We start from the raw sequence: 24377 nt of genomic DNA on the forward strand, positions 1-24377 counted from the left end.
TATCGGAAGTTGTTACTCTTTCTGAGGCAGAAGTATCTGCATTTTCTTATGTAGTAATCCTAGCAATCTAAAGTGGAAGTTGTTCATTTTGGAGCAAAGGTGTAGGCTACATAGTATGTTGGCAAAAACTGTCTATAAGCCTACTAATGATACCTATGAAAATATCTTACTTGGGGGTCTGTGACCTCTTTTCTCTGAATTAGACCTTCCTAGCTAACTTCAATTTTGTGTTTTGGGAAGAAGTTTGATGGCCATATTGGTTCTCTGATTAGTCTCTCTGGATATGCCTTTAAATTTTTGATAAATGAAGAATGTGTTAATTTTCTGTTTATATATTTTAAAGGATATAAAATTCTTTAATGTAACTAAAGCTATTTGTTTTACAGAGACAAATATTGAAGAACTGCTTTCAAAATTGAACAATGTTGTTAAGAGTTCTGACAAAAATGTACGTACTAGGGCGCTTTGGGTGATATCCAAGCAGACATTTCCCACTGAAGCAGTTGGCAAAATAGTGAGTACAGTTTTTTTATATATCTTTTCAACTACATGCCAGCCAAAAACTTCAGGTTTGTTTGATTTGTATTTATTTGGCCCTGTCTTTTAGGTTTCTAGCATAATTGATTCACTAGAAGTAATACTTAGTAGAGGAGAAATGCATTCTGCTGTTGTTGATTATGAAGCATTGAATGTCATCATAAGGTATGTGTTTTAATGCTGTGCAAATTGGAAGAATATTTTCAGTAAACTTAAAATTTACTTCATTCTGGGAATGGACTTTGGAAACGAGTGTTAGACATCAGAAAGATAACAGGAAGTAAGTAGGTGTGCGTAAGTTACTAGGTGTCTGTTTATTTTTACTGATGGAGCCTTAAAGTCTTGGTCATGCTGTTGCTACTATGTAATAATGACTTTATGAAAATTATCTTTGTTAAAGCTTTTTCAAGACATTTTAAGAAATAATAGACTCCTAGGAGAGCTACAGGCTGTACCTAGGAAGTACCTAGCAGTAAATAAGAGAAAGGGAAATCTCCTATCTTCTCCCTACCCTTCCCTGCTTCTTAACTAACAAGCTAACTAACATCAGAAACTCTTTTGGTAGGGTTTGTCTTACCTATTTTTTGTTATTCTAATGTTTTCCTCAGTTGTTGAGCTATTTGCTTAAACTATTTAAATGTTCTGCCCTGGTTGATGTTTGCATTTTATCTATGTTCCCTTGTCCTCATAAGAACATGAAGATAAAAATAATTAGTATTAAATAATTCTCAGTCTTCAAGACAAAATCATGTTTTTGAAAAAATTTATAAAACTCAGAAATCTATAAGTTAACAAGTAAAAGCTAATCTTATATTGTGTTTCAACATTTATGTCTGTATGTTAAACCAGATAAACCACAATAGGCATATTTGTGAGTGCTGCTTATTTTCCTGGTAGTTTTGACTTAAAAATGACATCAAGTGAATTTATTCATTGATATCTCTATATTTTAGGCTAATTGAACAAGCCCCAGTTCAAATGGGAGAAGAAGCCATTAGGTGGGCAAAACTGGTCATACCTTTAGTGGTTCATTCAGCCCAAAAGGTACACTTGCGAGGAGCAACTGCTCTGGAGATGGGAATGCCATTGTTGCTTCAGAAACAACAAGAAGTAGCATCTATCACAGAGCAGCTTATGACTACTGTGAGTCTTACATTTTTTGGATAGTGCATAATGTTCTGCGCCAAACTTAGAGGGCCCACAATGGTATAATTGTACTGGAATCTAAGAGAAATTAAAACAAAGAATTGCTTGACTTAATGTAGGCATACTGCTTTTACATTCAGTAGGGAAGAGGGTGTATTCAGGTGTTGCTGTGATTCAGACCTTTTAGCCTGTCCCCAGTGAATGGTAAATTGAAAGGAATTGCAGTTCTTGAAAAACATTGACTGATTCAGCACTAATTTTAGTTGTTACTGCATAAACCCAGTAAGTATCAATTTACCACATTTAAGTGTATCTAGTTGTATAGCTTCTTAAAAGTTATTACTTGCCCTGTGTTTTAGGATTTTCAGCCTTTATTGTAGCAAATATTTGAGCACCTGTTATATGCTCAGCATTGTTTCAGGCACTGTAAATACAGCAGTGAACGAAAGGAACCTGTGGAGCGTATTTTCTAGTGAGGGTATAATAAAGTATAAAGAATGTATTAAGTGAAAAGTGTTGTGGAGGACAGTAGGGACTAAACAGAATACCATTAAAGGAAAAATGAGGTGGTCAGGGGAGAAAAAGGATTCGGGTATCTGAACAGAAATTTTAAGATGATAATGAAGTTAACTATTGGGATAATATGAAAGAAACTCAGTCCAGGCAGGAGGAATCATGAGAGCTGTTGTGTAGTTGGTTTGTGTTCAGTGAACACTGAGCAGTAGGATAGTGGGAGGGACTGGGGAGGGGAGGGGAGGAGGGTGAGAAGAGTAGGAGATAGTCAAAGGAACACTTAGTGGCCAAATCACATAGGACCTTGGTGGTCATTGTAAGGATTAGGCTTTCGCTATGGGTTATATTGAGAACCATATTTGAAGGTTTTGGGTCTAGGAGTGATAGATGTACCCATTTAGGTTTTAAGGAATTGCTCTGCCTATGTCAAAGACAGACTCTAAAAGGGAATAAGTAGAGTAGGAGCAGGGAAACTAATTAGGAGATACTGTAGTAATCCAGGCAGTGAAGAAGTCTTCCCAGTTTCTGAAACCTGGGGATTTGTTTATTTTAAAAGTTCGGGACTACTATCTAATAATGTAACTCCAGTATCTCTTAAGTTTTTTTTATTTTAATGAGTTAATTCATTTTTGAAGAGCATATATAAAGTTGTTCATAAATTCTTACTAAAATTTTCTTAGATGTCTTATCCATAAAGTTATTAATGTATTTTTAAGTTATTAGAGTGTAGGTTAAGACATTATATTTGAACTCCAATGATAATGCATGCTGAAGTTTATAGGGAAAGTATATTGGTAGAAAAAAAGCTGAGTTGAAAGAAAAAATAACCAGATATGTGATAAGATAAGCTTAGTAAATTGTTAGTGGTATTTACATTTGTGCATTTGTGTAAAACTTTTTCAGTTTTGCTACAGGCAAACAGGTTTTCCTAATAGAACATTAGGGGAAGTTATTTGGCTGAGATAGTCACTTTGATACAACATATTTTTTTCCCTGTCCAGGAGTCATTGTTAAATATTTTTGCTTTGCTTACAGAAATTGCTTTCAGAACTCCAAAAGCTATTTATGAGTAAAAATGAGACTTACGTGTTGAAGCTATGGCCTTTATTTGTCAAACTTCTTGGGAAGGTATGTTCACCATTAATAAACTCTTCAGCTTTCATTTGCTGTAGACCCTTTCATTTCTTAACTTTAAAAAAAAATAATATTTATTTATTTATGCATACAAGAACTGGGTATAAGCCAGAAGTTCAGGGGGTGAAAGGGTCACCAGAGAGAGTGGGGAGCAGAACAGGCAGATCCACTGAGAGGAACAGCAGCTGAGACCGAAGAGGTCTGCTGTGCCTTGTGGGTCAACTGGTGATAGCTTGATAGCACTGAGACTTTAATCCTTGTACCACCAGGGAGGCCCTGGATTTTAGTTTTAAATGATTCCCAAGTATATGTGAAGAACCATATATGATAAGAAAGACTGATGTCTCGTAGGGGGAGAAAATAGGTGTGTTAGATAAGCTTTTTCTGTCATGAGTTGTGCTGTTGGCCATTAGTTCAATATTAGTGAGTCAGCAAAACATTTAAGTAAGGTGTCATTAAAAAGGTTTATTTACTTGTAAAACAAGGTTGTGTTTTGATTGGTGGAAAATGTAGCTCATTTGTTGATAGTTGTCTTGCTGGATCATACTGTAATTTTTTATGTAAAACTTGATGTTTTTTTACAATAGTTCCTTTGATTTTTGCAAATACATAGGGATGTTGGGTAGTATTCAGAAACATCACAGTAATATTGGTGATTTTCCCGATTGGTGTGTAATGTAATAAGTACAAGGGTTAGTTATATGCAACTGCTGACAAGCCAGTAAGATTGCATTTATGTATCTAATTTTCAGGATTGTTGCTAATCTAGGCTTACTTCAAATAATCTTGCCTTATTGTATCAAAGGCTCAGTTTGCTCACATTAACCTAGTAATAATACTTTTGGTAGTCATGACCAAAGTTGTATATAGTGGGCATAGGGATTAATATTATATCATGTATTGACAGTTAAAAGTTAACTTTCAGTTCAAGGTGCAGTACGTGGCCTTTCCTGAAACTTAGGTCCATTGGCCTAGTGAATCTTCAGTATTTAGGTTTTTGTGTAAAACCATTTTCAGTAGAGCAGACTTCAGTCTGTCATCTCTTTTCTTTGTCCTATTTGAATGACTTTTAGTTATTACCTGTGTCTCCCTGGGCATGAATCTTGAGCAGAGCATCATCCCTTTTTTTTCCTCTTCTTTTGCTTTGTATTTGAAGGTACTTTATTTTGGGACCATCCCTCTTTTCAGCAGATAGGCAAGAACTACTGTTCCCTGTGGAGTATTTCACCATTCTTCTGTTTGCTTTCTCTCACCATTCTTCTGTTTGTTTTCTCTCTTCATGTATATTGATAGTATTCTTTTTCATTTGTATTGTCTCACATGGAGTTGTAGCGCTGACCCTTCAGACCAAAATTGTCTGTTTCATGAGTCTCTTCACTTCTTTCTTTAACTTGTGATTGTCCAAGATATATCTGTAGCTTTATGAATTTGTCTTGTTGCATGGTGCCAAACACCCAACCTCGTGGGTGCAAAGAAGCTCTAAATTTTGAGGTCTTTGAGACCCACAGACTGATACCTAAACCACAATAGGAAAACCTTAGCCCATTTTTGAACTGGGTTTTTGGTTTGTTTTTGAGTTATAGGAGTTTTTTTTTTTTTTTTAATACTCTAGATATTAGTCCCTTATCAATTAATAGATTTGCAAATAATTTTTTCCTATTCTGTAGGTTGTCCACTTTCTTGATAGTATCATTTGATACATACTCCTGTTTTTTTTAAGAGTTGTATAGTTTATAGTTTTGTTATTTAACCATTTTGAGTTTTTTTTTTATCGGTATAAGGCAAGATTCCAACTTTGTTCTTTTGTACTAAAACTGTTCTTACTCACTGGGCTTGATACTGTTAATCAGTTGGCCATATATGGGAATTTATTTTTGGGGCGTTATGCTGTTGGTCTATATGTTTGCCTGTGCTATTAAAATACATTTTTTATTACTGAGGTCTTGTATTTGGAAGTCAAAAAGTGAGTTTCCAACTTTATTGTTTTTCCAGTTACCTTGGGTCTTCCAATTCCATAATGAGTATTGGGGTCCGATGTTGTATTTCTGTGAAAAAGCCTATTGGAATTTTTATATAGAATCTGTAGATTGCTTTGCGTAGTATTGACAGTTTAGCATTAATTCATCCTGTCCATGAACACAGTTGGTTTTCCATTTATTTAGGTCTTTTAAAATTTCCTTCAGCAGTGTTTTGTAGTTTTTTATGTATAAATCTTTTATTTCCTTGGCTTAATGAGTAACAGTAGGTTACCTTATTCCTAAGTATTTAATTCCTTTAGTGGCGTTGTAAATGGTTGAGATTATTGGTTGCTGGTGTGTACAAATGATTTTTTCATATAATGATCTTATAGTCTGCAACAATGTAGAATTAATTTATTTACTCTAGTAGCTTTCTTGTGGAATCTTTGTGGGTTTTTTTTTTTTTTTTTTTTAGATTTATTTTTTATACAATAGCTGGGGTAGGCCAGAAGCTCAGGAGGGTGAGAGGATTCACCAGAGACCGTGGGGAGCAGAACAGGCAGACAGACCGAAGGCATCGCAGAGGGAAGCAGTGGGCGAGTCAGGAGAGGTCTGCCACGCCATGTGGGAATCTCCCTGTCCGGCTGGGAATCTAACTGGCGCTGCAGAGGTCGAGGACAGCTTCACAGCGCTTTGCTCAACCCGCTGCGCCACCGGGGAGGCCCCTCTTTGTGATTTTTAAAGCCAGTTATTTTTGTGGTGTTCAGATTACATCTGGTTTTAGCTTCTTAGACGTGTTGACGTCTTTTTAAGTATTTTTTCTTTGGATTTATTGTCATTTATCCATTTTTGCCCTTCCCATTTGAATCATCTATAATATTTGAAAGTAATTTCAAAGTTATTTATTTTCCTGATTATCTCATTTGTGTTAACAGCAGATATTGCCATACATTTCTTTTCCATGCTCAAAGTTAACTCTTCTCAAAAAGTAATTTGCCTTTAACTGTTCATTTTTTTTAATGCTGATGTTATTTTTGGTGAAAATTAAGGTTTATCTTGCTAATTTTCTCTAGTGTTTTAGAAATGTTTATGTTTATGTATTATCTGCTCCATCGAGCTTTATGCTTTGTGAATGTCCAAACCAAATTAAATACTTTCTAAAGCTTAAACTTCTGACACTGTACATAATTAACACTGAATTAGATGAGTGATGGTAATGTCTATGTATTATTTCATACAGGAAAATAACAGTGATTATTCCTTTTTCAGACTTTGCATCGAAGTGGGAGTTTCATTAATTCTCTGTTACAGCTGGAAGAACTGGGATTTCGTAGTGGAGCACCCATGATCAAAAAAATCGCTTTTATTGCTTGGAAGAGTTTGATAGATAATTTTGCATTAAATCCAGGTAAATAAATATTTTCAATTTTTAATTTTCTGTGGATTTTACTTAAGATGAAAATAACAGCTTTCCTGGATTTGTGAAACTTAACCTATTGTCCAGTTTTTTTGTGTTAAGGGAATAAATTTTAGCTAAAAACAGAATCCAGAGGGAAAGTAGACATTATTGAAAATCAGATATACAATTTCTGTTAAGCCACTGCAAAAACTAAAGAGAGTAACGAATACCATTTGCTGTTCTTTTAGTATATTAGAGCACTTTGTTGCGCTCTTTATGTACCTGTCGTTAATCACAACAGTAGACCTCAGATGTCAAGCACTACTGCTGTTAATGGAGAGGTGATGTCAGTTATCAGAGGTCACATAGTTAATAAATGATAATTGTGATTGCTATGAAGTATCTGACCTTTTTTCTTTCAGAATCTTTAAAACAGAACCTAATAGTAGGTTCACATTAATATATAGAAATGATTCCCTTTAATTTATTTTGACCATGTCCTTCTGTTGTCTAATGGAGATGTTTGATGTGTGTGTGTATAGGAGAAAATATTTAGCCAAAAAAAATGAGTCATTATGTGGGCCTCCCCTGGTGCCCCAGCTGTTGAGCGCTGGGTTGTGAAGCTGCCCGCAGCCTCTGCAGCACCGGTTCAAGCCCCGGCCACTGGCGAGGGTCCCACCAAAAAAAAAAAATTTTTAATGTCATTATGAGTACTTACTTTATTGAATAGTTAATCTTAGTTTAATTGATGCTGCGTGTTTACAAGATCTGCTTTAGTGTTGATTTCATTGTATATCTTTCCCATTAGTAATCCCTTTTCTTCCCTTTTTAATGTATTTTATAAATGATTAATTTTTTTATTAATGTTGGTAAAACTACATTGCAAAACACAAGTTTTATTTTTATTATTTATTTTAAAGATTTTATTTATTCATGCATATAAGAATCAAGTGTAGACCAGAGGTGTGGAGGGGGGTGAGATGATTTACCAGAGACTAAAGTGGAGAGCAAAACAGGCGGATCTACTGAAATACACTGCTGAGGAGAGCAGCAGGCGAAGCTGGGGTTCGGACTCATGTCGCAGTGGCTGGTTAGCCATAGCTTGATAACACTGAGACTTGAATCCCTGCTCCACCAGCGAGGCCTGCAAAGCACAAGTTTTAATTGGAAAAATCACCTTTTTATTGTTTGTGAACTGGTAGGTTGAGATAATATTTGGGGCTAAATGATGAAATCCCATATGGTTGGGTGCTAAAGCATAAAATGGGAGGGGATTAAATAAGATAAGTAAAATGCTATCTTATTTGAAATAAGCCTGAAATAGGTATTATCAATTCAGAAGTGATTAAGGAATCAGATGCCTTTCTGTTGTCTTCTTCAATATGACTTAGTTGGAGACTAGGCAGGAAGCCAGACGAGCAGATAGGAACTATTTTCCCAGCTAAATCAGTTATCTTTGAGGAGCCTTCTAGAAATTCCACATATATTTTATCTTAAATCTCGTTAGGCAGAGAGCCTCAATGGGAGACTAGATAAAGAAGTTAAAAATTGGCTATCTATCATGGTCCATCCTAAATGTAAAACAGGACTTTTAACTGAAGGAGAATGAAATTGGCAATCTCCGTTATAGATAAAGTAGCAATTCAGAATAAATTAATTTTTCCTACAACAGTCTGACTTCATTTTCTTGAAGAAATGTTCATTGAAAACTGAATGGAAAAATAATTGAAAATTCTTAACAGTCTTATTTTGTTTATTTTTTATATTTTTGCTTACACGAGCTGGAGTACAGGCCAGAGATGTGGGGGGCGAGAGAATTCACCAGAGACAGAGTGGAACAGAACACGCAGATTGACTGAAGTACACTGCTGAGGGGATCAGCGGGCGAGTCAGGAGAGGTCTGCTGCGCCATATGGGTTGCTCCCTGGCCAGATGGGGATCAAACTTGTGTTGCAGAGGCTGAAAATTACTTCATAATGTGGTACTTAACCCCTTGCGCCACCAAGGAGGCCCTCTTATTTTATATATCTCGTCATGCTACATGGTACACATCTTAGGTATAAATATTTTGTTGGGCCTCCCCTGGTGGCGCAGGCGGTTGAGCGCAGCGTTGTGAAGCTGTCAGCGGCCTGTGCAACACCGGTTCCATCCCAGCTGGCCAGTGAGGGTCCCAAATGGCGCGGCAGACCTCTTCCTGTTGCGCCCGCTGCTCCCCTCAGGGAGTGCATTTCATCCGTTTGCCTGTTCTGTTCCCTGCTCCGTCTCTGCTGAATCCTCTCACCCTCCCATGCATCTGGCCTGTACCCCGGTTGTTGTATAAATAAATAAATAAATCTTTTTAAAAAAATTTTGTTTAAGCAATTGGATTTAATTTTTATGCTGAATTTTAACAAAGTGATTATTGTTCATGGGTAGTAGACCTGAACTAAAATGAATCAATTTAAATTTCTGAAGTCCACTTAATGGCACTAACAGTATAATAACGTTTTATAAAATAACTTACTGGTAAAAATTTATTAACAGCTTTTTATAACTGTAAAATATGCTTTGATTTTTTTAATCTAGAAAATGGGGATAATAAACTAAAATAGCTTAGCATTTCTCAACACTTTGGCATATGAGACTGGTCATTTTGTTGAGAACTGTCCTGTGTGTTGTGGGAAGTTATAGCATCATCTCTAGTTGCAACCTGCTAGATAATATTAGTATACTCTGTTGCCTCTCAGTTGTAATAACCAAGGATATTAGTTAAAATTTCCAATTGTCTCTGGGTGGGAAAGTCGTCCCTGGCCACACAGTATCCATAAATAATACTCCCCCCTCCCCTTTTTTAAGTTGTTGACTTCTAAGTGTTGTGGTCTAGCTGTATCAGAGTCAATCAAAATGAAAATTTTAGTTGAAACAGGAATACCTAGTGGCTTTAATTTTTTTTTAAAAGATGTATTTATTTATGAATACAAGAGCTAGGGTACAGGCCAGAGGTGTGGGGAGGTGAGGATTCACCAGAGACAGAGTGGGAGCAGAACAGGCAGATTGAAATACAGTGCTGAGGGGAGCAGTGGGCAAGTCAGGAGAGGTCTGCTGCACTATGTGGGTTGCTCCCTGGCCAGCTGGGGATCGAACTCGTGCAACAGAGGCTGCGAACAGCTTCATAGGTTGCTTCTTGACCCCTTGCGCCACCAGGAGGCCTGGCTTTAAATATTTTAACTTACTGTCTTGCTATGGTAAAAATAAAGTGTTGCATAGTCATTCTTAAAATCTAATGTTTACTTCTTAAATGTCATTACCTGTGCTTATTTTATTTAAGAAATACTGTGTAGTGCAAAAAGACTGAAGTTGTTAATGCAGCCTTTGAGTTCCATTCATGTGAGAACAGAAGCTCTAGCACTAACAAAATTAGAAGTCTGGTGGTATTTATTGATGAGACTTGGACCTCACCTTCCTGCTAATTTTGAACAGGTAATATAAGTGTTGACTGTCATACTTTTTATTTTATTAATGTATTCTTAAATTCTTACCAATTTAATTTTGTAGTTTTTGCTGTGTGTAAGCAAGATCATAATATATATGATCTGACACAAAGCTTGAGTTTAATTCTTCAAAGGAATTTATTTCTAATATGGAGCCTCCTAATTTTTTTTTCTCTTAACTTTTCTAAAATGGAGCCTCCTAATACCTTCTCAGTCAGTAAGCATGTAGTTATCTATTCTTACTTTAGAAGCAATGTGAGAGATTTTTCAAAAGGATTCTAATGCAGTTAAGAATAAAATTGAGAGTAAAAGTACCATTGCTTATGTATAAATAAATAAATAAATCTTTAAAAAAAAAAGTACCATTGCTTAAATTAAAATCAGATATTATAGTGGGTACATAGAAAATTGGACCAGTTGTTATTATTTTAGTAGTTTATCAAAAGAATCTATTCCTTGGACTCAGATATTCATGTTTCATAGTTTGGGAAACACAGATCACTGGCAGACTTTCATGAAAGTCGATTCAAAAAGTACTTTACCAAATTAGTTTGCACTCTGAAAGATACCAGTCTTTTTTCACCTCTTTAAAATCTTTCATGGAATCCTCATTTCTGTAGAAATCTACATGTGTCATCTTTCTTGGTTCAGCTACAGTAAACTTACAGAAAGCTTCAACCCACAGGGATACAATGAATATTCTGACTGCCTGAAATCAGATGCTTGGCCGGAAGGCCATTCATCTAAGGTTTCATCAAAGCACTGTAAGTTATGGTTATAGTTGTCCTTAATCAGATGTCCTTCCAGTGGGGTTTTTATGTTTGTTTTTTCTTTTGTTTATCTTTTTCTAGGCTAAATAGCAGTAATCATTTCATCTCATCTTTTTTTTTTTTTCTTTTTTTAGGATTTATTTATTTATGCATACAAGAACTGGGGTACAGGCCAGAGGTGGGGGCGGTGAGAGCATTCTCCAGAGACAGAGTGGGGAACAGAACAGGCAGATTGACTGAAATACACTGTTCAGGGGAGCAGTGGGCAAGTCAGGAGAGGTCTGCTGTGCCATGTGGGTCACCTCCCTGGCCGGGGATCGAACTCGTGCTGCGGATAGCTTCACGGTGCTGCATCTTAACCCCTTGTGCCACCAAGGCGTCCCCTTCATTTATTTCTTACTTTGGATGTTGGACTATATTTTATTTTGGTTCCATAGTCCTTGACATCTAGGCTTTATAATAGAATAGCCGTGAGTATATTTTTAGAAAGGAGGACTTAAGTATGCTTGAATTTTTAATAAGCTTAATTGTTTAGTATATTGATATGTTTAAAATTGTGAGAACATGAACTGGTTGTTCTTGGGCGTTGATAGCAATAAGTAATTGGGATCATTGTTCCATTATTGGGTTCTAGTATGCTAATATCTAGTTGTTTCATGCAATCATTGGCATAATTGAGTAGATTTGACAAGTAATGGAATGATCTCAGACATGAACTTGAAGTTGTCTTTTTTTTTAATGCTTAAGATAACAGTTCCCCCCACACACACACACAAAAGAAACATAGGTTTATTACAAAATTTGAAAAAAAAAATACTACTCCATATATTGAGGTAGTTTCTCATTTACCTTACAAACGTAATTGAACTCATTGTGTATACCAATTTGTGTTTTACTTTTTATTATAGTAATAGTATTTTTTTAGGTTTTATCCTTCTATTAACATACAGGAAATACAATAAACTTGATACCTCACCATCCAGATTTAACCAGTATTGTAATTTTGCCAGGCTTGGTTTGAATCTTGCTCACGTTTTCTTTTTTTTTTTCTTTTTGCATAGAAGGACTGGGGTGTAAGCCAGAGGTGTGGGAGGTAAGAGGATTCACCAGAGACAGTAGGGAGTAGAACAGGCAGATTTACAGAAATGCACTAAGGAAAACAGCCAGTAAAACAGGAGAGATCTGCTGTGCCATGTTGGGTTAGCTCCCTGGCCTGGGGACCGAACAAAGTCACATTGATCAAACTCACACCTTCACAGTAATAGCCCTGATACTTAACCCCTAGGCCACCAGGGAAAGTACTCATGTTTCTTACAGTGCATTTTTTTCCAAAGCTTAAAATGAATGTCTACTAATAATTTTAAAACTTAGAAGTTATTTGCAGAAGTTACTATGTATAATTTTCCATCTGGAATTTAGAACTAAAATTTTTAGATGAGATGCACGTAGGGCAAACAGTTGCAATAAAAATTTTTCCTTTTCCAAATTTGAGTTTTTAGCCTGTGTATCAAAGCAGTCATTAAAGTTCAACATATCAAAATAATTTAGACTGTTTAAAGTAATTTAACTGTATTATGTAAGACTTGTGAAAAAAATGTGAGTTATGCAGATTTCAGTTTTCCTTTTGTTTTTACCCCTCTGTAGGTTTGTGTGCCTCTGATTCAGAGCACAATAAGCATTGATTCTAATACTTCACTTCAGAGCACTTCACCTCGTGTAGCTACTTCTCCAGGTTTGAATCCTGTTACTCCTGTACACAAAGGTAAGAGGCTTACATACTTTTTTCTTTTTAAAAAAAAAAAGACTGAAGGATTTGCTCAGTGGTGGTTGCAATGCAACACTTCATAATTTGGGCTCTCTCAATATAAACTCCATTATACCTGTTTGTTTTCCTTATGTGGTAATGTTTACTATTGTAATTGCATTATTGTAATTGCAAATTACTGGTTTTTTTTTCAGCTTCATTTTGTGAGGTCTATTACAAATAATTTTTTGAGACTCAGATCTATCAAATAGAAAGATCTTAAGAAATGTGACTTAGTATGAATACATTTGAAAGAAAAGATTATTTGCTATAAATTGTTAGCTATTTTGAGTCAAATATAATTATGTTTCAGAAATATCTGCATGGTAATATTTCAAGGTATTGATTAACACCTTAGAATTATCTTCATTAAATGTTTTGTGTTGCTAATCTAGTAAGATTACTTAAGAACTGTGATGCGCTCTAAAAAAAACTCAGCTTTGATTTGAAGAACTTTTTACTTCTGAGGTACATTTTAGTGAAATAAAGTAAGTAAAATATGATCATTTTGATAGTGTAAACTTCCATAATTTTGTTTTTCAGGTGCTTCCCCATATGGATCACCAGGAACTCCCCGGATGAACCCGAGTTCAAATTTTGGTGGAATGGCCACAATTCCCTCTATTCAACTTTTGGGACTTGAAATGTTACTTCATTTTTTATTGGGTCCAGAAGTCTTGAGCTTTGCTAAGCAAAACAAACTCGTACTGAGCTTAGGTATTTACTTGTTTTTAAATTGTTTCAGTTATTAATATAGTTCAGACAGACTATATTGCATTAGAGTGAGAAAAGATATTATTTTCCCACGACAAAATAACCTGTGGTTATGTATCAATAAATGTAAATCTTTTCAATAGCAAACCCATGTCAGACTACCTGCAATTTTGTATTGAGAAATTTATGTCATAAAACATGTTTTGTATGATTGTGTTTTTTCCCTCTTTTAGAGCCACTTGAACATCCATTAATCAGCAGCTCATCTTTTTTTTCTAAACATGCAAGTACACTTATCTCTGCTGTTCACGATAGCTTTGTTGCAGTTGGAAAAGATGCTTCTGGTAAATATTTAAGAGAAAGTTGTTTATTTTTTGCATTTAACAAGAAAATAGTAAATATTTCATAGTGCCACCTATTGGTCAGATTATGCTACAATCGTTTTGTATATATAGTGTCCCTTATCCAGTTTCTTGTTCCTTGGTTTTAATTCTCTGCAGTTCACTGTGGTTCAAAATAGATTACATTCAGTAAAATATTTTGAGAGACCATTATTATAATTGTAATTGTTGTTAATCCTTTGTTATGCCAAATTTTATCATTTTAGCTTTATCTTAGGTATATACATATATATATATAGAGAAAAAACATAGTGTATGCACAGGGTTCAGTACTAATTAATCTCAGGCAACTACTGGGAGTCTTGGAATGTGTCTCCTGTGGATGGCAGGGGACTACTGTAAATCATTTAATCTTCACAGTAACCATTTTATTCAATTTTGCTGATGAGGAAGTTGGGTTGTAAAAAAGTAATAACTCATGCAAATTTACATGGTGTTGGGGCTGTGATTTAAACCCAGTCTATGTTGGCTCTAGCATCTCCACCCAAATACTGTGTTATACCTATCAAGTAAGAAGAAATTTTAAAAATTACTTTGCTTTTTAATTTGCTAGGAAATTTTTTTCATGTGGTTTTCAGGTATCCTTCCGAATCTAATTCTTCATCTCAGAAGTGATAGGTATTTAATAAAGAATTTATAGATGATGGAAGGAAATTGCCCTTAGTTTCATGACCTGGTCGTATTATGTTATAGTCCTTTTGAAAAAATACATTTAGTTTTTAAATAAAAATGGTGATAGTGTTTGTAAACAAATTACAAGTTTGAATGTTATGTTTAAAGATTTATTTATTTATGTATATAAGAACCAGGGTACAGGCCAGAGGTGTGAGGGGGTGAGAGGATTCACGAGAGACAGAGTGAGGAATAGAACAGGCACACTGACCAAAAATACATTGCTGAGGGGAGCAGCTGGTGAGTCAGGAAAGGTCTGCTGTGCCATGTGGGTTGCTCCCTGGCCAGCCAGGGATCGAACTCATGCTGCGATATCTTTATAGGTTGCATCTTAACCCCTTGTGTCACCAGGGAGGCCCTGTACTAACCAGGCCCAATCCTGCTTAGATTCTGAGACCAGATGAGATTGGGCGCATTCAGGGTGGTATGAGAGAATTATATTCTAAGTTATTAAGTATTGCTCAGTTTATTTCTTTAGATTAAGGATAAAATGAGGAGCCTTTATAGTCTACTTTATTGTAAAGTAAATATGCTTTATATTGTTTGACAGATGTAGTTGTCAGTGCTATTTGGAAGAAGCTAATTAGCTTGGTGAAGTCAGTTATTGAATCAGGTAAGTTACTGTAACAATGATCAAATGATTATAGCATGGGGTAAATTATTTGGCCCTTATATAGAAAATTATTTTAAAATCATCTTTGAAGTTTTAGAGCTTTCAGATTTTTAATTTACTCAAACCAATTATTTTGATTTAATAAAAATTAATTTCATAGATAAGGAGTGTATTTTACCTCTAAAAGTATACTGTATTTTCACCCCTACAAATGTTTAGAAATACACTCTTCTTTTACTTTTCGGTAGGTAACAAAAAAGAGAGACCAGGATCTGAAGTTTTGACCCTATTATTAAAATCTTTGGAAAGTATAGTCAAATCAGAAGTATTTCCTTTATTGAAAACACTGGTAAGTATTGTACCTACACACTAGACTTTTTTAAAAAGATATATTTGTTTATGTATACAAGAGCTTTGGTACAGGCCAGAGGTTCTGGGGGTGAGAGTATTCTCCAGAGACAGAATGGGAAACTGAACAGGCAGATTGACTGACATATACTGCTGAGGGGAGCAGGGGGCAAGTCAGGAGAGGTCTGCTGCGCCATGTGGGTAGCTCCCTGGCCAGGGATCGAACTCGTGCTGCAGTGGCTTGGATAGCTTCCTAGGTTGCGTCTTAACCCTTTGTGCCACCAGGGAGACCCAACTTGTTCATTTTAATTGTTTTTCTGCTTTTAACTTTCTAGACTAATGCAAATATATTCACAAATATGTAAATATTACTATATTTGAGATTTTAACTGAGAATGTATTTACATTAATGAATTTTATTTATAAATTAAAGAACAGTTCATATTACTCGATTTGTCCTAAGTAGATTGCTGTTTCATGGTTAATATACAGTAAAACCTTCTATCTTTTTTAGGTTCTTATGGAAATTACAATTAAAGGACTTCCTGAGAAAGTTTTAGGTTCACCAGCATATCAGGTTGCTAATATGGATATTCTTAATGCAAGTATCTTAAATGTAGTGATTTGATTAAAAATAATTTTTAAAAAATCCGTGATAGTTCACTTTCTTAAAATAGTAAAAGATTGTAAAATTTGACTGTTGGATTTGGATATGCTGATAAGGAAGACACTGATAAGAGTAATGGGTTAATGGAATTCTTTCTGTATTCAGCAGGATTCTGAAAGGTTTTTGATTTGCTTATACACAATAATATTGCTGGATACTGTTAATAAATTTTGGACAGTTAATACATTGGCTTAATTATGTGAAATGTATATAATAATTAGGATATAGACACATGGTTTAACTTAATTTTTAACTTACGATATAAGTTTCAAGTTAATTTTTTTTTCATATCTGCAATCTTTTACCCTTTACCAGTTGCTCATGTGGATGAAACATCCAATGATATTTCTGTATGCTTTATGGAAATGCATTTGCTATCACTTTTATCATCTAAGTAGTCAAAAGTTAAATTTCTGATACTTATAAAGGACCATATGTCACATAATTGATGTAGAAAACAAGTGTAACAGGATTTTTTTTTTTTTTGTAACAAGAAGATTGACTACAGTCTTCCATCTTTCTTTAGGGAACTCCTGCATTGTTCTTAATTCAATTAATTTTCAACAATAATCTCTTGGAATGTGGTATAGAAGATCAAAGGTAATTTAAACTTAAGCCTTTTTATCTTGAAAAGAGTTATGAATGACATTCTTTTAAATAATATGTATTATAAAAGTTTTTAAGAAATTAGAGATCTGGAGTTTATCATTTCCTTGGCAGCTAGGTTTAGAATTTTGTTACATGTTATTTAATTTGGCAAAAACTTTAGATTTTAAAGCATGGTTCAAAATTTTTTTTCAGATTTTTTTTCAATCTTGAAGTACTTGTAGGCTGTGTTCTTTCTGGCCCAACTTCACCACTAGCTTTCAGTGACTCTGTTTTAAATGTTATTAATCAAAATGCAAAACAGTTGGAAAACAAGGAGCATCTCTGGAGAATGTGGAGTATTATAGTCACCCCATTAACTGAATTAATTAATCAGGTATGACATTTATTGTACATATTTCTCCCCCCCCTTTTTTTTTTTTAAATATTTATGCATGCAAAAACTGGGTACAAGCCTGGGGTGTAGGGAGTGAGAGGATTCACCAGAGACAGAGTGGAGAACAGAACAGGCCGATCTACTGAAATGCACTGCTGAGGGGAGCAGGGGGTGAGACAGGAGAGGCCTGCTGCAGCACGTGAGTCACTCCCTGGCTGGGGATCAAACTCATGCTGCAGTGGATGTGGATAGCTTCATAGGTTGTGTCTTAACCCCTTGCGCCACCAGGGAGGCCCTCCCAAAATTTATGGAATATTTTCCCTTTTTATTTTTGCTTAGAATCAAGAAATTAATAGAAGTTTTCACTTGAACAGGAGATTGATTAGATGTTTTTTTCTTGTGGCTTGGGTAATTTTCTACTCATTAGGTTAGTTGATTGTTTTTCCATTTCATTTCAACCTCATTCAAGAATACATGATGTATTGGGAACTAATTAATTCCATTTCCTGCAGTAGTGATTATAACACATGACACATCTAAATTCTCGTATTTATATATCCGTTTTTTTTTTGTTTTGTTTTTTTTTTTTTTTTTTTTTTCAGTGAAAAGGAAATGGTAATGGCCATCTTGACTGGGCTATATAATCTAGGATTCTCATGGTCAAACCATGTTTGTGATTACCCCAAAGCCACATTCTAGTCCCAAAGCCAGTAATGTGTGTGTGTGTGTGTGTGTGTGTGTGTGTGTGTGTGTGTTTGTTTTATTTATTTAATTATACAAGCACTGGGTACAGTCAGAAGTGCGGGAGGGTGAGAGAATTCACCAGTGCCAGAGCAGGGAGCAGAACAGGCAGAAGGACCAAAGAACAGTGCTTAGGGCAGCAGCGGGTGGCAGGAGAGGTCTGCGCACCATGTAGGGCCCTCACCCGGCAGCCAGGGATCGAACTGGTGCTGCGGAGGCTGCGGGCAGCTTCGCAACCCAGCGCTCAACCGCTGCGCCACCAGGGAGGCCCGACCTTTGCGATTTTTTTAAGATATAAACACACTGCATTAGTTTTCCAGACTTATTGTAACAAATTACCACAAACTGGTGGCTTAAAGCACCAGGAGTTCCCTCATAACTCTGAGGCCAGAAATCCAAAATCAGTATGTTGTCAGGGTTGGTTTCTTTTGGGGGGGGGGGAACCTTTCATACCTGTCATTTATTTTGGTGTTCCCTGGCTTGTAGATGGATCACTCCAATCTCAGCTTCCATCTTCACATGGTATTCATCCTTGTGTCTCTGTCTATGCAAATTCCCCTTTTCTTATGAGGATGTTAGTTTCCTGATCCATTATAACTTCGTTATTATTTGATTACATCTGAAAAGACCCTGTTTTCAAATACTGTCATTTACCATTATCAGGAGTTAGGAGTTCACCATCTCTTGGACATCTCAACATCAGGGGACACAATTCTACTCTACCCATAGTAAGATATTACTAATTAGAACTGGAATTGGATGGTAATTTGCTTACCTTTGTTATTTTTCTTGTTTCAGACCAATGAAGTGAATCAAGGTGATGCCTTAGAACATAATTTTAGTGCCATCTACGGTGCATTGACTTTACCAATAAATCATATTTTTTCAGTACAGAAATTTCCAGTGGTAAGACAATATCAAGTTTTTGCTTGAGGAATTTGCATTTTCCTGAATATGTTATTTTTATCCTTTACTAATAAACTCCTACAGTATTTTTTTCTAAAATAAGACATTTTTTACTTTATTAGATTAGGGGAAAGCAGAGTAGTCTAAGGGAAGAGAAGTTTGACCTTTAATCATCGCTGGTGTATTAATGCAGCATAGCATTATTAAAATTCTTCAATTAGAACTTTAATGAGAGACAGGGACTGCAAACTTACTACCCTACATCATCATTTCTTTGATACCTTAAACAAAAGTGTTAAAGATATACTATTGGGTGTTTGATAAGGTAGATAAACATTTCAGAAGTTTCTTTATTATTGTTATTAGGCCACCATGAAGACATTACTTAGAAGTTGGTCAGAATTGTATAGAGCATTTGCCCGATGTGCAGCTTTGGTGGCAACAGCAGAAGAGAATTTATGTTGTGAGGAGCTTTCTTCCAAGATATTGTCCAGTTTGGAAGCTGAAGACCTTGTAGTGAGTTTATCCATACTGATCTTTATGTTTGTTCTTTTCAAGTAAATGAAGGTAACATTGTGAACTGTCATTTATTAATGCTTTTAATTTATAGGTGACATAGTTATTACATTAAATAGCTTTTTAAAACAGTTGTGACTCTGGACTTTAAGGCCCATGTTTCCGGGACCACCATCAATGATACACGCTTACTACTCTGTTGTATACTTGTTTGTGCCTGTGCCATTCTCGATTTAAAGTGAGTCCTTTGGAAAGTTAGTAGACTTCAAAGCATAGGTTCCTTTTTACTCCTTTCTCAATAGACTAACAGCTTGGTGTATGTCATTCTAGGAAAAAAACCTTTCTTTGTATTTGTTTATGCATACTTTACATATTGATACATTATGTATAAAAATGTGGTTTTCTTACCAATTGAATTCTATGTTTATTACTCTTGTTTTTCATGTGAGAAGATGGCTATTTAGCTCTTGATAGTGATTACAACTGGAGAGAAAAAGTAATCTATGACAAGCTATAATTTTAAGTTCAAGTTTTTAATGCATTTTATGGCATATATTTATTTTAAAATACTGGCACAATTCTGATTATTGCATTTTGATGCGATAGGATTTGTCAGTGTCTTTAAAAAATTTGGTCACTTTTTAAAAACACTTTTATGTAACTTTAGGTTGCATTTGAAATACAATCTGAACTGCTTGCAATTCCTTCTTTCTGCCAGGAATCTTGTTTAAGTAGACTTGTTAATTTCAGTCATAGTACTTTGTTATTTCCTTTTTTGGCACTTAGCTCAAAATCATCAGTGTACTTGATTGTTTTACTTTACACTCACTCCCTGGGACTTTCTGTCTTGTTGATGTATAACCATGGCATTTATGTAGCACTTAGACACTGAATTTATTTAACAAATGGGGAGAAAGCCTGCTTACATTTATTACCTCTTAAAATTGTCTTGGTTCGGTATACATATTTGTTCTCTTTCAGAGAAATTTCAGAATTTGTCAAGTTTTATAAAATACCCTGTTGAGATTTTGCTTGCAATAGGTTTATTATATTGAATTCATAAATTAATGAATTCATGAATCTTCCCATCCAGAAATACTTGCGTTGTCTGTTTAGTTCCTCTCTCTAATGTCACTTAACCAAACTAACTTGCTTAATTTTTGTTAGTTATAAACCTATTTTTCAGTTATTTTAAATGGTTCCTTTCACCATCACTCATCCCCACACACAAATCATTCTTAGATGGTGGTCTACATAAAAAGTGGTGCTAAACTGCACTTCCTTACATTTACCCAGTCATGTGTCTTTGAGACAGCCGTATTGGTCACAGTGAAATTCTTTTAAACATTGCAGGTTAGTGTTTTATAATTTTTGGAAGTATCTTTATTGTGAGATTAGGTTGAAGCTCTTCATTGTCCAACTTACTATGAAGAAAGTAAAGTTTTGAATAATTTATAAAGTTATACTGTGTTCGCCAATTTCAGTGTAAGAAGACTGCTGTAGCCATAGTTACATTGTCCCTTTAGTCTTATTTTTATTTTTTTGGTTGGTCTTGATGATAAAAGATTTTCCTATTTTAAATCTTAAAAAAAAATCAATGTTTAGTTTATTAATCACTAAATTAAGCCCTCTGACATTGGTATTTTGTTAGAATACAATAGTCAGAATTACAGCAATATTTATAAAAGGGAAACTAAAATCCTGGAAAAGGTAATTTTTAATTCTTAATTTTATATGCCATTACTTAAGATAGTTTTTGTTCTATGTTTTTGATTGCATCTTTTTCAGTAACGTCCAATACTATTAACTGCTGTCAATAATCATAAAACAGTAATTTTCATGTCTTTAGTATAGGGTTATTTGAAATGATGCTTTTTCACCTAAGAGAATAGTTTACAGAAGTGTGTGGCTATTTTGCTATTAATTTTTGGTTGTAATCAGAGCGGATTGTCTTATATAACTTCTAATTTAGGAATCTTCTACATTACAGCTCTTTGTGGTGGTATTACAATTGTTGCCCATTTCTGTGAGATTAGATAGTGTCTCTGATTATGAATTTGATGTATTTAAATATTCATTATTTTGATGCTATGTTGACATTTGTGTGCTGTGTCTAAAGTGCCATGATTACATGTTCACAATAAAATGTTACTTTTTATTGCCTTTTTCTTGAATTTTACAAACTTGAACATAGTATTTGTACCCTTTTAAAAAATGTCTTTTAAAAGAAACAACTTGCATGCAGAACAATATAAAAAATTGTATATAACAGTGCAGTTCACGTAGTTAACACATTATGATGAAATACTTATGTAACTTTACCAAAGTCAGTTTCGAGAGCATCATCAACAACATCTCAGAAGTGTCACCCTGTGCATTTTGACTCACCAGTAATCTCTCCAGAAAGTGTGAATTACTATCCTGACTTAGTTCAATAATCATTTCTGTGTTGTTGGACTTTTTTTAAAATGTTTTTTACCCCACACACATACACTATATGCATTTGTTTAGCATTTCCTCTTTTTGAATTTTATATTAATAAAATTATATGGTGTGTCTTTTGTAGTCAGTATTTTCCATTTTATGTTTTGTTGAGTTCATTTGCTTTCATGATATATTATTCCAGTCTGTGGACTTAGGGTTTTTTTATAATATGTTGTTGCTGAAATTTGTTTCTTATATCTATTTTTTCTCCTTGTTTTGATCTTGTTTTGATTCAGTGTATTCTTTGCCAGCAAACTTACATGTGTTGATATAGAACTGATACTTTTGTAATAAGTTCATTGGTTATGATTTTTGCATCAAAAGGTTTTAAAGTACAGATTGTTCATTTGTTGTAATAGCTTGTGCTCTTACAAATGTGTAGTTTTGATATGAGCCTTTTTATATTAATTTTTTCTATAAAGTTTTAGGATTTTTCCCTTTGGAATTTAGACACAAGGTATATCCTGGAGGATCTTTTTAAGTTATTTTTTAAGTACTTAACAGATCATTTCACTCTAACGGCCTATTGCCTTCATCTAAGGAAAGTTGCCTTGTTTTAGAGATGCTCAGTGTTCCTGAGCCATTTCAGGTGGTTTTTAGGCCTTTTGGGTTTATCGTCTTACGTTCCTTACTTTTCTTTATCTCGTATGTATTTGTGTTTGGTTATGGTACTGCTTTCTGAGAACCTGATATTTCTGTGTGCATTCCTTTGTGTTTTGTTTTTACAAATGGTTTTGTTTTTACATTTAATGTTATATGTGAATATGATTTACTCTTAGCTCCATTTCTCATTAGCTCTTTCCTCATGGATTGGTTCAGCTGATATTTAGTACACTTTATTCATGGTACTGGTTTTCCTTATGATTATGTGCATTTGTTAATAAAGGTGATTATTTAGCAATATTGTTAGCTGGAATGTTTCCTAACCCAGAAGAGAACCCCTGTTTTTCTGACTTTGATAGCAAATTGTAGTTATAGGCATCCTTGCCTTGTAAATTGTAGGCAAGAAGAAAGTACCTGAAACTTTAACATCTTTTGTCTGAGTAAATTGTTTTTCTGGATTGATCTTCAGTTTGGTTTTCATTGAATAACTGGCACACTTCCTTCCTCCAAGTGACCCTTAACGCACTCATTGGTGGGAGGCTATCTTTGGGAACAGATAGGTTAATTAGTCCAATGAAGAAGACGTGGAAAATAAATGGAGAGTGTGCAACTGTTTTTATAGTCTCTAATTTTGGAAGTCTTAAATTAGCTATTTGATTTTTTTAATATCTCCTAGATCTTTTTATGAGAACCCTCATTGTGTCTTCTGTTACTGAGAACTGCTGCTAGGAAAGTTCGTTTTATAAGGTGTTGTTTGACTCTTGGTGATGGGACTTCCTTTGTTTTCCGTCTCCCCCTCATCTTATCTTTAAAAGATAATTCCCAGAAGACCTAATGAGTATATGGGTTTATTTTTATATAACTATATACTTGATGTACTTTATGTGTTATAAACTGTGGTATGTGTTAATGTGTGAGGTAAAATCTTGTATTTTTGTTGATGCTTGCTATTTTTGAAAACTACTCCAGTAGAAAATTTCTATTTTTTTTTCTAGAACTTGTTGTTCTTGGAGAGGATCATTCATATTATTACTATAATGGTTGATTGCATCGACTTCTCCCCATATAATGTTAAATATCAGCCCAAAGTTAAATGTAAGTATTTTTTTGAAACTTTATTTGTTCACTCAGTGTTGTATAAACATAACTTTCTGAACCATTGTCAAGGCTGATAAGAACTAATACTAATTGCTTTTCCCATCTCTTTTTATCTGTGATTTTGTACAACCATATCCGTTAACTATGCTAAGAGCTCATATGCCAAGTACCCTTTCTCCCTCACTTGCTCCTGGGCCACACAGTCACCTTTCCCCTCTACAGACGTAATCATTTTATTCCTTTCTATATACACAAAGATAAATGTTACGCTATCCTCTTGGTACAAAGGATTAGTTGGGCAAGAAATTTTGAAGTTTGTTAAAATGTTTTTATGTGGTGATTGATTTGAAATAATAAATTAAGTTGACATTTAATTGAATAGAAATCATAGAATGGTAAATTGAGTATGGTTTTATATAGTACTACAGGAAATTTTAAATTCCAAACATTTTGGCTCAGTTTTACCAATTTATTTAAAATTGGACAATTAAAATCATAACAGGTTTTCTGATTTTTGAAACTGCAAACTTAACTAATTCCAATTTACATTGTAATAAATGCCGAACTACTTTTATCTACATATATACTTTCATCTACATATATTCATAATATATAGGAAATAACCTCCTACTGAAAATGTTAACATTTGAAGCTATTTTTCTTGTTAAAGATTAGGAATATACTCAGTTTTCCTTTTCTAAGATCTGTCGTTAATGAATTAATGCAAAGCTTTCTAGAATGTAAAATATTTCTAGAATTTTTTGTGTTTGCATTTTTACTAAATAATAATATACAGAAACATGTTAAGTACCTAAAGTATATTAAAAGGTCAGAACATCCCAATTTCATTGCCACAGAAATTGCTTACAGATGTGCTTGAACTTTTTTTTTAAAAGATTTA

General features: G+C 34.5%; 1 protein-coding gene across 4 annotated transcripts in view; it reads left to right on the forward strand.

Annotated features, from left to right (window-relative positions):
• Positions 1-24377, forward strand: part of RIF1 (replication timing regulatory factor 1) — a 53491-nt gene that overhangs the window by 3384 nt on the left and 25730 nt on the right. For 3 of the 4 annotated variants that reach the window (XM_037523321.2, XM_037523324.2, XM_037523323.2), the window contains exons 5-21: positions 387-514; positions 608-702; positions 1491-1680; positions 3232-3324; positions 6558-6696; positions 9995-10146; positions 12572-12689; positions 13275-13448; positions 13679-13789; positions 15069-15131; positions 15380-15480; positions 15994-16080; positions 16673-16746; positions 16948-17128; positions 18668-18775; positions 19142-19291; positions 23374-23473. In XM_037523321.2, coding sequence (XP_037379218.1) covers positions 387-514; positions 608-702; positions 1491-1680; positions 3232-3324; positions 6558-6696; positions 9995-10146; positions 12572-12689; positions 13275-13448; positions 13679-13789; positions 15069-15131; positions 15380-15480; positions 15994-16080; positions 16673-16746; positions 16948-17128; positions 18668-18775; positions 19142-19291; positions 23374-23473 — 2064 coding nt within the window. The remainder of the gene's footprint in view (positions 1-386; positions 515-607; positions 703-1490; positions 1681-3231; positions 3325-6557; positions 6697-9994; positions 10147-12571; positions 12690-13274; positions 13449-13678; positions 13790-15068; positions 15132-15379; positions 15481-15993; positions 16081-16672; positions 16747-16947; positions 17129-18667; positions 18776-19141; positions 19292-23373; positions 23474-24377) is intronic. The other variant, XM_054699722.1, reaches the window with a different exon arrangement.

Source organism: Talpa occidentalis, unplaced genomic scaffold, assembly GCF_014898055.3.
Source record: "Talpa occidentalis isolate TD23 unplaced genomic scaffold, MPIMG_talOcc4v2.1 talOcc4.3, whole genome shotgun sequence".
Taxonomy (NCBI): domain Eukaryota; kingdom Metazoa; phylum Chordata; class Mammalia; order Eulipotyphla; family Talpidae; genus Talpa; species Talpa occidentalis.